The 16,633-nt window shown below is 40.9% G+C and overlaps 1 protein-coding gene across 1 annotated transcript in view; it reads left to right on the forward strand.

Annotated features, from left to right (window-relative positions):
* The window catches only part of tmem104 (transmembrane protein 104), a 70,173-nt gene that overhangs the window by 39,095 nt on the left and 14,445 nt on the right, over positions 1-16,633 (forward strand). The window contains exon 9 of the mRNA XM_062438634.1: positions 12,883-12,976. Within this exon, the coding sequence (XP_062294618.1) occupies positions 12,883-12,976 (94 nt within the window). The remainder of the gene's footprint in view (positions 1-12,882; positions 12,977-16,633) is intronic.

Genomic DNA, 16,633 nt, shown 5'->3' on the forward strand with positions numbered 1-16,633 from the left:
TATTTATTATTCTAATGGAGGTAGGGACAAATGAATATTTAAATCTGTTAAACTTGCATATGGGGATTCTGTAACGTTTGCCAGATGGTAGCAGTTGGTATTCTGGATTGAAATGCACACAATGTCAGAGGTTAGATTATAATTTAAACCCACAGTTTCAGTCATTCTTCATGGAAATAACTATTATTTTATTATTAATTAATCTGTCAATCACTTCTTTGACTAATTAATTGTCAGAAAAAAGTTTTAAATATCTAAAAAATCTCTCAAAGTCCAAGTCAACATATTGGTATTTCTTGTTTAGTCCCAAACCCAAAAATAAATAATCATAATAAATAAAGTTTGACAGAGAAAAGTTATGAAGATATTTTGGATTTAGATCACAATTTAGCTCGAACCTTGGATTGTTTGGATGTTGGATAAATTAATTAACCCTCCTGTCGTCCTCCCGGGTCAAATTGACCCCGTCTGTTTTGACTGTTTCTTCTTTCCTCCGTCCTTCCTACCTTTCCTTCCTCCCTTCCTCCTTTCCTTCCTTCTTCCTTCCTTCCTCCCTCCTTTCCTCCTTTCCTCCCTTCCTCCTTCCCTTCCTTCTTTCCTCCCTTCCTCCTTTCCTTCCTCCCTTCCTTCCTCCCTTCCTTCCTTCTTTGCTCCCTTCCTGCTTTCCTTCCTCCCTCCCTCCTTTCCTTCCTTCCTTCTTTCCTCCCTTCCTCCTTTCCTTCCTCCCTTCCTTCCTCCCTCCCTTCCTTCCTTCCTCATTCCTTCCTTCTTTCCTCCCTCCCTTCCTTCCTTCCTCCTTTCCTTCTCCCTTCCTTCCTTCCTTCCTTCCTTCCTTCCTTCCTTGACTCGAGGACATCAGGAGGGTTAAACAATTAATCAGTTGGTTTATTTAATAAACTAATTGTTTCAGCATGGCACTACTTTACTAAAGTACACCTTAATTGTGATAACTGACTATTGTAATCATCATTGTTATAAAATACATTATCACCTGACAAATAATCAATTAAAAGCTGCATAAGTTGGCATTCAAACACAAGGTACAATACATCTCTAACTCATTTTAAAGGGAATCTAATGTTGGATGGAAGCATATATCTTCATTTGTTTCATTCATTTGTTTTGAAGTATGACGACTCAAGTCATTTTATTCATCCATTCATCCATTCCTTAATTCATTTACTTCTTTATTTATTTATGATAATTATGCTTGATGTATGCTGGTGATTAATGATGCTGAAGCCGGACTCTCTTTCATCCTGACAAACGTATAGTATAGGCACCGTCTCTACCCCCCTCTGTATCTTCTGTCGTTGCTCACCACACCAAACCCCCCTTCCTACGATCATGTTCTGAGCACCTTCATCTTACTTCCCTTTCCTCCCCGCTGCCTCTGTGTTCAGTGAATCAGTTGACTTGTTATTGCTATCATAAGGTCTTGCACGTATCTCCCGGGCATTTATGGCCTATTTTGTACCATTTCTATTCCGTACCACCATGGTCAAGGTACCCTCAAGTCTTTTATCATACATGTCACAACCAAGGCAATGAATTGGTCCATAATATCCAATATTCCATGCATTCTATATATGATGTAGTTTAGGTGGTGTTTTTATTGGCATCATGCAATCAAAAAGCATTTTATTTTTGTTTTGCATCATTAATCTTTGTGTCGTCCTCCCGGGTCAAATTGACCCCGTCTGATTTGATTGTTCCTTCTTTCCTCCCTTCCTTCCTTCCATCTGTCTGTACTTCCTCCATCCCCCTTTCTTCCCTCCTTCTTTCCTTGACTCCTTCCTTTCCCTCCTCCCTTCCTTATTTCCTCTGTCCTTCTTTCCTTCCTTCCTCCCTTCCACTTTTCCTTTCTCCCTCCCTCATTTCTTCCTTTCTTCCTTCCTTCTTTCCTCCAACCTCCCTTCCTTCTTTGCTCCAACCTCCCTTCCCTCCTTCCTTCCTCCCTCCTTTCCTTCCTTCTTCCTTCCTCCCTCCCTTCCTTCCTTCCTTCCTTCCTCCCTTCCTCCTTTCCTTCCTTTTTACTCCCTTCCTTCCTTCCTCCCTCCTTTCTTTCCTTCTTCTTCCCTTCCTTCCTTGACTCGAGGACAACAGGAGGGTTAAGATGAAAGATTGTCCAGGAAGCTTTGTTTGAGTTTGTCATTTCTGTCATTGTTCTGAACATATGTGCAGACAATATTGTAGGTTTTGAGCCATTTAACTCACACATAATGTGTCTGTGGATTGAATACTTTGTTCATTTCTCTCTGCTGATTAATTATAGTCAGCCCTAATGAAAAGCAAAGCAAATTGTGGATCATTCGCTCTGCAGATGTGAGGAATCTCTTAATTTCTGTCAGCCTGTCGGTTGATTGAAAAAAAGAAAAAAGAAAAGAAAATTTGCTTGAGTCTGTATTTTATATATTCAAGGTCTCAAGTCAAGGGCTTAATTAAAATTAAATGATGCATGCAGTTGTACAGGCCTTAAATTATTGCCATTTTTTGCAGCTCTGCTGGTGAGCAAGCAATCCAACTCTGTTTCAATTGCTATTGAGTTGTCTGCATTGCAGCTACACATGTTTCTGTTGTTATATTCATATGTAATTAATTATGGTTGACATTTACTTCCCCCAGAAGAGACAGTATTACAATGTCATACAAAGTCATGCATGCAAGTCAAAACACTGAAAAGGAAAAGGGGGAATTGTTATAGTGTATAAATGGGGAATGTAAAAGAAGCATCTCAATCAGTCACAATCTGGTGCTGATGCGGGAGATTTGTGAGAAAAAAAATCATAGCTATGCTGCAGGTCGGACACAAAGCTGAAATTAATTTGATAAAAAAAACAGCTAGACACTGGCTCAAGCTTTATTTTCCGTTTCTTCCCAAAAGCAGTGACAATGGCTCTAACCAAAAAATATGTGTTCCCCAGTAATAAAGGACAAGTAAATGATTGATGGCCTGCAGTACCAGTGTGTTGTGTTTGAAATCTGTTTGGAATAAAGATTAACATCAGACACAAATGGCCGGGGATCTTGGGACTGTGGGGATTGGGAATCATAATCCGTCTTTCTCTGTTTGATTGTGGGGGGGATTATCAGTGTCCAGGCTGGACCACTGCATGGAACCACCAAGGCACTTATGATTTTTTCATTGCTGGACTCTTCCTCTTTGCGTGATCCCTTCTTGCCCTGAAGGTCTTTGACCATTAACCCTCTTAGTGTCTGACAAAATACCAGCCAACATCATTTACCAGACTGAACAGTGATTTAACAATTGTCCAGTGTATGACAGCTTGGCAGTCATGACTAAAGCGGTCCCTTGGATATAAATTCAGCTACATTGGTGTCCAAAAGCCTGAGGACATCTGTGCCATTGCAGTGTTTGGCTGACCCTACAGAAAAGAACAGCAAAATATGTTGATTAATTACTTAAATGGGATTGATGCTCAGGGGTTGACTTATGTAGCCCAACTGTGATGGATGACGAGCCTACACAACACGTGGCTTTGGAGAAACGCTCACATATGTGGCGATTAATGAGACCCAGTGGATTGGCTCATGAGCGCAGAGTGACGCAATCAAACGCCAATTAAATGCCTTTCCATACTCTCTGCACTCTGTCATCCGCTCAAATCCAAAACATTGGCCTTTATAGACTTTGAAAGTGATTGACAGCTACAGCTTGGGTTACCAGTTGGTGGCGGGTTTTCACCATTACTGAGATCATTCACCATATCTAAGCCTTATTAATCTCTTTATCCCAAATTACAACTTTGCAGCGTCACAGAAAGCGCCGGAAAAGTTGTAGAAAAGTTGTGTTATTTTGGTACTTTTTAAAAAGTATTTTTCTTCAATTAGACAGAAGAGCTGACAAGAAATGAAGGGTTGAGATGCAACAAAAGTTCCCAGACTGGACTCTAGCCTGTTTTTTAAAAATAAATGTTTTTTAAAACCTGGGTGGTTTTGCTGAAAATGATTCTCTCTTACCGAAGTACTTCTCCAGATTCACACCTGGAAATTGCTTGGAGGTGTTGTTTGTTTGCTTGGTTGAAAACAGAGAAGTAGGTTTAGAGAACAGGAGGCAGCAGGTTGTTGGGCCCTCTGGCTCTGAAGAAGTTGGTATCCTCTGAGTATTTCCATGATTTGGGTCATGGTTAGTAATGATACCAGTCTTTCCCCATAATTGTAGAAGACTGGCAGGCCGCCAGTTCAACAAGAACCCCCACCAGGCCAAAAAAAATCTCTTTTTAATGCCAAAAATAAAGCCAAATATCCATTCATTTTGAAATCAATAACGTTTGGGAGCCTCTCTGTGCAGTGCTGTTCTGAAAAGTGAGTCAACCTCTGTGTCGTTGCCTGGGAAACTCTTTGTACCCAAGCTGCTTTTAAGGAGTAGGGCTGTTCATAATGTGTGTGCATAGCAAGTAAAGGTGTTGAGCAAGTGCAAGCGGCAGAAAAGTGATGGTGAATGTGAGCAGAGGTTAGCAATAAGTTCTCAATCTGGCAGTAAGCGAACAGTTCAGACTAAGTGTTTCAGTAAATAAATGCTGAAGATAACGAAAAGTCACATCTGTTGTTTTTTATCACGAAGAACTGAGGGTGTGTTTGAATGATGATGAAATGCATTTTGTTATAGTAATGTAAAAAAAAAACTAGATCCCAAATGATAGCAATGATCTGTCACATGGACTTAAGTTGACAAGAAAAAAGATTTATCTGAGCGCTCATTGACTGTGAGCTGCTCATTTTAGCAAAAAATCTTCTAAAAAATACTCTATTGAAAGGCTGTCTAGCTTTTAGCACCTTTGCCTGACAGGTTGACTAGCTATTATTAATTAATTTTAACATTAGCTGATGGACTTAACCTTCAACTAATCATTACATCTTGGTAGTGTTTGACTTTTCGTGGCATGTCTCCTTAGACTGACAATAAGAATAGAATAAAGAAGTAAGTCCACACACTGTAACTCCCTTTGCTTATATAGGTTTAATGGGATAACCAGTGTTTGCAAAGGGAGCTACAGTGTGCAGACTTTCTTCTTTCTTTGGTACTTCTGGTTCTTCGGTCCAGTACCTGGTTTCAATTTTTGTTCTGGGATGGTCACCCACTTTTTTGAAGGAATTTATTTCAGGAATCCCAACTTAACCATCAATGTTTTATAATATGACAATATAATATTAGATTGAGGTCCTTAAATTGGGGTTAAAATCTCCACAAAATGTCAAACTTATGTTGGACTAAGCACAGTAATTATTAAAGTACAATGATAAGTAATTCTAAGTGGGTAGGACCTTACATATGAGACAATAATTCAGTATTTTTCCTCAGTATTTGCTGATGCAGCTCAAGTCTGTACCTTTAAAAAAAAGAGGTAATAAGACAGATCCCCATGTTTGTATCCATCACTGCCTTGGTCACCTTTGCAGTTTCTCATCTCAGACTCACCGTTTATTGCGTTTCACTGAAGTGTGTGATTGCAGTCAGCCAGGTGGTTGTTGCTGAAAGTGTTGTCTCACACCAGGGAGGAGAAATGGGCGATTTTTAAGAATGTCTTTGTTGTCAAAAGTGAAATGCTCATAGTTGATGACTGTGCTGCTGTGGAGGAGCAAAACCCATCAGCTTGCTGAAAAGGAGGGAATGGGAGGAAAGCCTCTAGCCAAAATTGATTCATGCCACTTTTTTCTCCTGATAGGATTTGTTTTAGTTTATTGACACATTTATTAAAGCGAGCATGAAACGTAAGCAGTTTCCGTGGAGATGAGGCAAAATGCAGACAAAAATCTGTATGTTGGCCTGGAGAACAAGAGTGAGATGAAATTGCTGGAACAGCCTCAACAAAGTATTAAATGAATAAATGCATTGGAACCGAGTGTCATTCAATCTGTCTGCGTTATGAAATTCTAGTATATTCATCTCTTGCACTGTTGTTGCTTGGCAGTTTTATTTCTTTGTCGACAATTCTGCACATTTCCAGCTGAGATTATACTAGAACTAAGGTTGTAGTGTGTGATATATAAAGTTATACAATCATTTATGCTTTAATATGCAATCATCAAGCGTTTTTGATTAACCTTCCTGTCGTCCTTCCGGGTCAAACTGACCCGTCTCTTTTGACTGTTCCTTCTTTCCTTCCTTCCTTCCTTCCTTCCGTCTGATCTACCTCCCTCCTTCTCTTTCCTCCCTTCCTTCCTTCTTTCCTTCCTCCATCCCCCTTTTTACCTTCCTTCTATCCTTCCTTCCTCCCTCCCTCCTTCTTTCCTTCCCTCCTTCCTTCCTTCCTTCCTCCATCCCCCTTTCTTCCTTCCCTCTTTCCTTCCTTCCTTTCCTCCCTCCTTCTCTCTTTCTTTCCTTCCTCTCTCTTTCCTCCCTCCATTCCCCTTTCTTCCTTGCTTCTATCCTTCCTTCCTCCCCCCTCCTTCTGTCCTTCCTTCCCTCCTTCCTTCCTTCCCTTCCTTCTGTCCTTCCTCCATCCCTCCTTCTTTCCTCCCCTCCTTCCTTCCTTCCTTCCTTCCTTCCTTCTTTCCTTCCTCCATCCCCCTTTCTTCCTTCCCTCTTTCCTTCCTTCCTTCCTTTCCTCCCTCCTTCTCTCTTTCTTTCCTTCCTCTCTCTTTCCTCCCTCCATTCCCCTTTCTTCCTTGCTTCTATCCTTCCTTCCTCCCCCCTCCTTCTGTCCTTCCTTCCCTCCTTCCTTCCTTCCCTTCCTTCTGTCCTTCCTTCCTCCCTACTTCTTTCCTTCCTTCTTTCCTCCCTCTCTCCTTCCTTCTTTCCTCCCTCACTCCTACCTTCCTTCCTTCCTTCTTTCCTTTCCTTTCCTTTCCTCCCCTCCTTCCTCCCTCCTTTCCTTCCTTCTTCCTTCCTCCCTTCCTTCCTTCCTCCCTCCTTTCCTTCCTTCTTCCTCCCTTCCTTCCATCCTTCCTCCTTCCCTTCCTCCCTTTCTTCCATCCTCCCTCCCTCCTTTCCTTCCTTCTTCCTCCCTTCCTTCCTTGACTCGAGGACAACAGGAGGGTTAATTGCTGCATTTTTACCTATGCAAGTAAAAGAAAGACTGAAGGCTTTTCATTTGGTTTGCAGTTACATTTTTATATTATATTAGACACATGAAGATCTGTGAATGTTTTCAATCATTTTACACATCAGGAAGTCTGAAGTGCAAAACACATTTCCGCCAGCCATTATGTAAACTCTCTCAGCGCCAACATAATGTGTCACAGTGCTCAACAGAACCATGCAATGTGGGACAAGCAAAATGAATATTCTTGTTACACATTTCTGTTTAGAATGAATCTAAATGTGTTAATGTTCCCCACTGCTTCCTTCCCTAGTCCTTACAGTTCCTGGAGAGACGGTGGGCACAACTCAGGCACCAGAGAGAATGTTTTTTTTCCACATAATCATAAAGCTGTGGGTCATGTAGTACCATCAACAGCGGCCCTTTTCTCATCTATTACAGCAGCCACAAAATAAAATACCAGAGAAGGAAATTATGTGACTCTGCTTATACAATTGTTCTTATTAGATAATTGTGCGTGCTTATCAGACGGGGAGTTCCGGTCCTCTGAAATGAGGCCAAGGCGGAAGTAACTTAAAACTGAATTCTATCAAAAGGCCACCAGGGGGCGACCGTTTTGGTGTAAAAAGGACTTCCATCTCTATACAAGTCAATGGAGAATTCACCAACTTCTCACTTGATTTCTAACCTCCGTAAACGTTTTCAAAATGTGTTTATGGTCTCAATCGCTAGTTTAAAGCCTTCTTCAATGCAGTATGATGTTCATTTGGGACATTTTGGCTTCCCTGATTTTATATATAAAGCAGGGTATGCATTAAGGCGTCGCAACGTCGTGATTGACAGGTTGATTGGTTCACAGGTTCAGGAGGGCGCCTCATGCTCCTCCTGATGCCCATATAAGTAGAATCCGTGTTTTTATTTTTCCCGGCATGCACCTGACATTTTCAAGATGGCGCTGCTCAGATCCGATACTATTGGCCTCCGAGCAGCAGTCCACAAACCAATGGGTGACGTCACAGATGTTACGTCCATTTCTTATATACAGTCTATGGTTATGACTGAAGGCCTGTCTGTAGTCTTCTCTGGAGTGGAGTCACCTCTTTTATACTTCCTACTTCATCTCTTACATCCAGACAGTCAAACCATAACTTAAAGTGCACTGTAGCACTGCTTTTTTTTTTTTTTTTAAAGGTAGTATTAATGGTGAAGTGTGTTCTCCTGCTGGTCTTACCTTTTAGTGACCCTAAAGTACACTTCTTCCTCTCTGTTCTGTTATGGTTGTGCCAAGTAGGTTTGAGCCACTTTACAGCACATGGCATCTGATGCCTTTTATACTCACTCGCTCAGACTTCTTTTTTTTTTCTTTTCCATTTCTATGCTCTGGCTCTTTCTAAAATCCTGTCATTTTCCTCTCTTGCCTGTGCGGCTCTAGTGCCTTTGCGATCTTTTTTTTTACCAAGCTGTGGAACTACACACTTCCTCTGATGTCTAGTTTATGACCCCAGTGTCTAGTTAATGGACTATCTTGGCAGTTTTACATATTTGAGCCCATTAGGATTGACTTACGCATTACATTAGTGCTGGCCACTTTCCCAAGTATACCAAGATTTTTAAGAAATCAACATAAAAATGATGGTATGCCTTGACGAATGATGGGAAGTAGGAGCGACATGTAGTTAAATGAAATCACCGTCAACCATTATTAACCAGCAATCATCAGTGTCATTGAGTTTACTGAATGTATGATAACATATGATAATCTGTTGAATCTAGTAGTATTCCTGTTTTCTTTTCCTGTGTTGTTGAACATCTGTGCAAGGAAACACTTGCTCTCTTATTATGAGGGACATTTCCTGACAATGTATAAAAACCAGCTTGACATTATTTCATGTTTTGGCAGTTATGCACCGAAACAAAAACATCTCCAAATATCTAAATTAAGCTAGAAATACTGATCTCGGTTGCAGCGTTAGTCTTTGTTTGTAATCTTATTGGTACAGGTGCAATTTTTTCTACAGAACCAGGAAATGCTGGAGAGTTGTTGTTTTTTTTATGCATGCTCTTGTGTTTCTGTTGTTGTTAAGATACAGTTGAGTGCAGTCCAGCGTCCTCGGGACATTGTTCATTGTGGAGTTTTGTGGGAAGTTGTAAGCAGTTGCGGTGGCTGTCTTGATTCATGAGTGGTACAGAAACTACTGTGAAATTCATCAGCGATGTGCCCACATAGAGCAGACTCAGTGCAGTTAACCCTGAGGGATGTTACTTGAATCTCTGTCTCACCATGTGTAGGTTTTGACCTGGTTTTATGGCCTGGTCTTTATTTGTTGTAGATGATATATAACTGTTGAAAGGTTTGGAAATAGACTATTGTGTCTTCTTGGCATATAAATAAATAATAAAGGAATGAAAAATCTAAATGTTTTATGTAGCACTGGTACTACTAAACTTTTCAAATACCAGCAAAATCAGTCTGAACTAAGTTAGGATTATTTGCATAGGGAGGGAGAAAGGAAAAGAAGAAGGGAGGAAGGATGGAAGGAAAGACAGAGGAAAGAAGGAAGGGAGGAAGGAAAGGAAGGATGGAAGGAATGAAGGAAGCAGGGAAGGAAGGAAAGAAGGAGGGAGGGAGGAAGGAAGGAAGGAAAGAAGGACAGAGGAAAGAAGGAAGGAAAGAAGGACAGAGGAAAGAAGGAAGGAAAGAAGGAACAGTCAAAACAGACGGGGTCAATTTGACCCGGGAGGACGACACAAAGGTTAATGTATTCATTAGTTCATATTAAGAGTGTTTAGGCTCTTCAGTGAAGCCATACTCTGTATGATGATTTGACTGCAAAACGCTGCCAAAGTGCCAGGCCGGTCATCAATTGTAGTAGTCAGATGTTTTTTTTTTCTTTAAATCAGATAGTAAACAAGACATTTTGATAAGGTATTAAAACATTGTGTTTCAGACTTAAAGGTATCAAAAAATAGACCCCAATTTAACAGCATGCTGTAGTTCGCAAAGCTATATTTAGACTGAAACCAAAGGTGCTGGGACAAGGACGAGCCATTCAGGGCTAAAATACTGCTGTCTGTCACGCAGCTGCCATTAATTTTACTTTCTTTTTCAGACACATATCTTTCTTCATAATGGTTCATTCATTACCTCCAATGGGCGTTGCAGATTTATGTTTTGGCTCGACCCTGCAGCTTTGACTGCAGCTTTGCCAAGAAGACAGCTGGTAATACTTAAATATATAGACACATAGGCATCATCATTATTCAGCAGAATAAAAGGTTATTATTTTTTCCACTCTATCACACCCACAGATATCCCAGCTGTCCATATGTATTTTTTCTAAATAATAGCTGACCCTAGCATGTTTCCTCATTCACTAGTTCAAACATAGGAAACACTTTTTAGGGTGCCTGCGGGTGCTTTTGGATGGTCATTGCTTTGTACCACCATTGCCTGGTGAATTATGAATGCCTAAAGAAATCTTGCTCCCATAGTCACTCTTCCCTAGACCTCAAACTTAGTTCTAAGGTACCTCTACTTTCCCATAGCACTGGTGTTCGATTGGTTGCACATGCCCAAAAACAACCCTGCATTGGTAGCCCCTGTTGCTATGGCTGTTGCTATGTATTGCATTGTCCACTTGCATATTTTGAATGGGTTTTGGGCTCCAACATGTACAGAAGTATTTGTAAAGTTTATATTTTGAGTAACGATTAAGAAGAAGAAGCAAAATCTGACTACTATTGTTTGTTTAGGTTTCAGAAATCTGTTGAGGGGCAACAGAGGCCGTAAAGAGACAGGAGCTATAACAGCCTATTTTATTCAGAGGCTGAACTGAGGGGCTGCTTAAAGGACCAGTATAAGAAAAAAAGGAGTCCTCATCATCAAGATATTCTAGTTGAACACATAGACTGTATATAAGAAATGGACGTAACATTCGTGATGTCACCCATTGGTTTGTGGACTGCTGCTCGGAAGCCAATAGTTTCGGATCTGGGCAGGGCCATTTTGAAAATTTCAGGAAAAATAAAAACATGGATTCTACTTATATGGGCATCAGAAGGGGCATGAGGCGCCCTCCTGAACCTGTGAACCAATCAACCTGTCAATCACGACGCCCTAATGCATACCCTGCTTTATCGTCAAATATAAAATCAGGGAGGCCAAAATGTCCCAAATGAACATCATACTGCATTGAAGAAGGCTTTAAACTAGCGATTGAGACCATAAACACATTTTGAAAACGTTTACTGAAGTTAGAAATCAAGTGAGAAGTTGGTGAATTCTCCATTGACTTGTATAGAGACGGAAGTCCTTTTGACACCAAAATGGTCGCCCCCTGGTGGCCTTTTGATAGAATGCAGTTTTAAGTTGGCATCATTTCAGAGGACCGGAACTCCCCGCCTGATTGAACCCTAGAATATAAATATAGAGCTGGAAATGTGCATGATAAATCCAATTTAAATTAGCGTTCAAAGTTTATCTACTCACAAAATTGCATAGATATTATCAAACTCCATTTTTCTTTGTGTTAGCACTAACCTGAAGTCTTACTCTGTGATGTGTATCTAAGTGTGTATTTGTCCTCATGTGTTTGATGGGAGGATGATATCCCTGTTTGAAACCCTGCAGGCTGCTCCTCAGATGAAATGGCACACAAGTGAGTGCTTTAGAGATCACATGCCACTCAAACTGTGCAGTCAGACCTGAGAGAGCCAGAGAGAATGGGGACAGAGGGAAGAAATGGATGAAGGGGAATAAGTTTTCAGGAGGAGGAGTGAGGGGAACTGGTGGAATTGGAGCTACGGTAGCTGAGCCACTACCTCTGATTGCAGCTCGTGATAAAGCAAGTATCTGATAGGCAATCAGAGTTTTGTGGCCTGAGAGGATTTGAAATTTTTGGTGGACTATGGATTGGTCCACCTGTTCATCTATTCAGCTATCTTTGTAACCGCTGATGGGATTTTGAGAGTGCTTGGGGAATGATGCATCTATGGTATTATCAAAATTACACCTCAGGGAAGCATCGCAATTACAGATCAAAGGGCCGCAACTTGAAACTGTGTCAACCTAGGACGCCGAAACTGGATAACAGCACAATGTCATGTCTGCTCTGTGTGAAAAGTCCTTTGAGATAACTTTTGTTGTAATTTGGATTGATTGATTGATTGATTGATTGATTGATTGATTGATTGATTGATTGATTGATTGATTGATTGATGTCAAAGGCAAAGAGAGGTTTTTTTTGTTTATTGTATTAACCCTCCTGTTGTCCTCGAGTCAAGGAAGGGAGGAAGAAGGAAGGAAAGGAGGGAGGAAGGGCGGAATAAGGAAGGAAAGGAGGGAGGGAGGAAGGAAGAAGGAAGGAAGGAAGGAAGGAAGGAGGGAAGGAAGGAAGGAAAAGAGGAAGGGAGGAAAGAAGGAAGGGAGTAAGGAAGGAACGAAGGAGGGAAGGAAAGAAGGAGGGAGGGAGGAAGGAAGGTAGGAGGGAGGGAGGAATGAAGGGAGGAAGGAAGGAAAGAAGGAGGGAGAAAGGAAAAGGGGAAGGGAGGAAAGAAGGAAGGGAGTAAGGAAGGAACGAATGAGGGAAGGAAAGAAGGAGGGAGGGAGGAAGGAAGGACAGACGGAAAGAAGGAAGGGAGGAAAGAAGGAACAGTCAGGGAGGACGACACAAAGGTTAAATGTAAAAAAAAAATGTATAAAAATGACCATGATACCTGTTTCCCAGAGCTGAAGGCGATCTCTTTAAATGATTTTTGTCCCACCTCTCAGTGAGCTAGTGATGTTTTTTACAGCTGTTTTTTTTCTTTCTTTTGAGTAAGTAGAAATTCATACATTAATTAGAATCTTCACCTCTTACTCTTTTGTTCCCTCCTGCAGACCGTGTTCACTGTTGCGTTGGGGCCTTTCACCTTCTTCAACGCTCAGAAGACCAAATATCTTCAGATTCTCACCTCAGTCATGCGTTGGATTGGTAAGAAAACGCTAATTCTACAACATTTACTCTTAAACGCTGATTATTACTGTTATGTTCAAGATTTTGACCTCTTCAAACTGAGCTTTTTCTTTACGCTTTACCGTTCTCATCCCTTTGCTTTCTTCGAGCCCTCACATTCCACCTCCACTTCTTCTACCCACACATATTTCCATTTTCTCCGTGTCTCCCCCCATTTCTCTCATCCCTCGCTCCCTCCTGCGCTCGCCTGTGTGGCTGAGGTGCTCAGGTCCGTCCATCATGGTTCGGTCCTGCTCTGTGTCTTTGATTCCCATCTCCTCTCATTCCTCAGCCTGACAGGCTTGACAGCCCGTCTCAAGCTTGATTGGACCGTCACTCACAGGGCGACGGACGAAAATAAACCGCCCGTCCGGGGCCCGCAGTTAAAATCACAACACCACTGAATCATGGCACCTCCGCCACCCCCGCTAGCTCGCATAAACAACACACAAACACAGCAGCTTCCACACACTGTCCACTGTCTGGCTGGCTAAATACCACAGGGGTTTTAGCCGCACCTTTCACTCTTCCTCATCTCGTCTTCACCGTCCCTCGGCTCTCCCCCGGCTCTCTCTCTGTACAGTAATTGATTGGTCGTGTCACTTTTGCAGGGCTCTTTATAGCACAGGCTAATGATATAAAATGGCTTCAGCAGGAGCTCTGTGTTTCCTCTGTGTATTTAAGCATAAACACGAGGAAGGGGATGCCGAGAGATTCAACAGTTTATGTTGGATCCAATAAGATAAAGATTTGAGCTTAAATTATTGAAGACAAGCTTGATTTTGAGCTCAGATTTGGTGTAATGTTTATTTTATTTAGATTTCTTAATTTTCTTCATTGAACAGTTGCTGATAACCACAGTCACTGTCTTCATCTTCATCGAACTCATTGCAAACAGTTGCTTATTTACCCGTCCAGCAGTTGCACAAATTAACAACATTATCATTCATTAGGAGTCTTGTTTCTGTCCACCTGCTGAATGTAATATAATATTCCCTCTTTTTTGCTCTCTACCAACTCTTGAGGGAAATATCTGGCTCTTTAGCTGCTAAATGCTCCACTATGTTCACCATCTAGTCTACAGCTGACCTGTCTGTTTGCCGTTTAGTGCTGAGCAGGTAGCGTACGGTGGCTTTTTAGAGATTTCTCTCTGAAAATGATGCTATGAGAGCGCTGAGAGTGAACCAAACCTGTAAAAGTTTCAGCTGGACAGCTTAAAAAATTAGCTGTAACAGTAAGCTATTAAACTCCATAAAGCTGAGAGGAGCTGATAATTCTCTGTAGGCTCATCACTACGAGCCACGACCAACACATTACACACTGACATTTGGTTTTTTTTTATCATAAAAATATTGATTATAGCTGATTTATGAGCAGGGAGAGAGGGATTAACCTTTTGTAACATTTAGATTCAAATGACTTTTATTATCACACCTTAGCCTTGTTCCTTTTCAGCCTCTTCTTTGTTTTTCGTGCGGAGAATCACTCACATCCATCCTAATGTGTAAAAGCAGTGTGGGCTATGTATGGGTTGTCTGTTGCAGTGTTGTCTTAGGGAGCTGCTACTTGAGAATCTGATCGTATATTATCCTGTTAAGATATTTTCTCCTTTCAGACATATGTAAAGTATTTTTATTGGACAGCTACGAGGTGTTGGGTGTACTGATTTAAAACCTCTATAAAGTGCTGTAGCAAATCTCCTACAGTATCCGCTCCCAAATAGTTCCTTTTTAAAATAGGCGATTGTCAGTCAAAGATATGTTTAATGTAATTTTACAGCTTTGATGTAGTTGAAATAATCAGCTTAAAGTTCAGCTTCACACCACATCTTTCTTTTGTGTTTGAAATAGGGCTGGGCGATATGGACAAAATCAAATATCACAATATTTTAGACCAAATACCTCGATATCGATATTACAACAATATTGTAGAGATGGCTGTCGATGCTTTCACAAAATAATTACACTATGAAATCTTTGATAAATAATCATCAGTAATGTGGATATAAAGAAAAAGTGGGTAAAAAGTAAATAACAGAACAGTTAGAACAGTCTGGTATTTTACTGTAATGCAGCATTTAAAAGCAGGAAAAGACAACTCTGATGACATATCGCGATATTACGATATCCAAAATCTCATATCGATAAAACGATAGCTTGTCTCATATCACGATATCGATATTATTTCAATATATTGCCCAGCCCTAGTTTGAAAACGCCCGTCGCCTACAGGCTTGAAAGGTGGGTGTAATATTTGTACTTTCCACAAGTATTAATCTACTAATTTTTGTATCTGGGTCCATTTTTATTTGACACTGAACAGTATACAGACTGAAGACCCCCCCACTCTGTTCCTGACCATTACTCACCACTCCCAGGCGCACCTGCAGTCACCTGTGCAGGGACACGCTGTGTTGAATGTCAGGGTTAGCAGCTGGCTGGTGCGTTTGGGGCTCTGCTTCGTGCCCTCGACTCAGGCCTTCACACGGCTGTTGCCACTCAGCTGTAGTCACCTCCTTGTCCAGTGAGCCCTGTTTTTTACACTAAACATGAGTGATGGTGTGACTGCCTGCTGCTGTGCTGCCTGTAACACGCTGTGATTTTCAATGGAGAAGCCATTAGCCTGGGTCAGTGTGACACTTTTGTCACCAAGAACTCCTCACTGTAATCATTTGGTGACTTTTTTTCCCCTGTCATGGCATTTAACGGTTCCTACATTACATTAAAATAGAAAAGTGGTGAAAAGGGCATTGCAGGCTCAGCCCATCTGTATGCGTTATATTCATTACATCAAAAACTATAAATAGCCATCAAACAACTACAGGAATAAAACATCCATCTACTCTTGCATTTTCAACACTACTGATCAATTATTGACTAACCAAAAATTATGTTCCGGCATATTAAAGATAAAATTAATAGTCAAGGAAGGCGCTACGACTCAGGTCCAATCAAGAAAAGCAGAATTATTACTGATTTGCCTGGAGAGTGATTGGCAATTGTACGTACCTTTAATGTAAATGTAATCGAACATAAACTACTAAATTAAGAATATAACAACATAACAACTACATTTTAAGTCTTTATGGAATGACTCATAATGCTTTAATGATCGGTTGAGTCTTTAAAAAGCAACTTAACACCCTGCTGTAGCTTCAATAAGCCTGCTTCACATATTCAAAAAACACCATCAGAGACAATTACTTGAAAGGCAAATACCTACTGTTACCATGGATACCATAGACTAAGACCAGAATCAATTGATGATATGATAAAAGTAAAAGTGACTGTAGTAAGTTAAGTAAGTCTCTAAAAAACAGTTTGATTTGAAATCCAGTGTACATTTAAACCATTTTACTGTATGTAAAACGACATTTATGTATTATTGGTAATTTTCAGTTACCGTGAAAGCTCAAAACCCTCCGTCCACCTTCGCTGAAAGACTCCCGCACCATCCACTCCAACCAGTCATCATCTATTTAATTTCCTTTTGAAATTTCAAGAGCTTGTTAACCTTTACGTCTGTCATTTGAACAACCGAGCCAGAATCTTATGGATTTGAGATGTGAATGGAGCTGCATATAGCATACATCATTACAACCCCAGTATGACAGTATATGTCTAAAATTCAGGCCGG

The sequence above is a fragment of the Scomber scombrus genome, chromosome 18 (genome assembly GCF_963691925.1).
Source record: "Scomber scombrus chromosome 18, fScoSco1.1, whole genome shotgun sequence".
NCBI classification, from domain to species: Eukaryota; Metazoa; Chordata; class Actinopteri; order Scombriformes; family Scombridae; genus Scomber; species Scomber scombrus.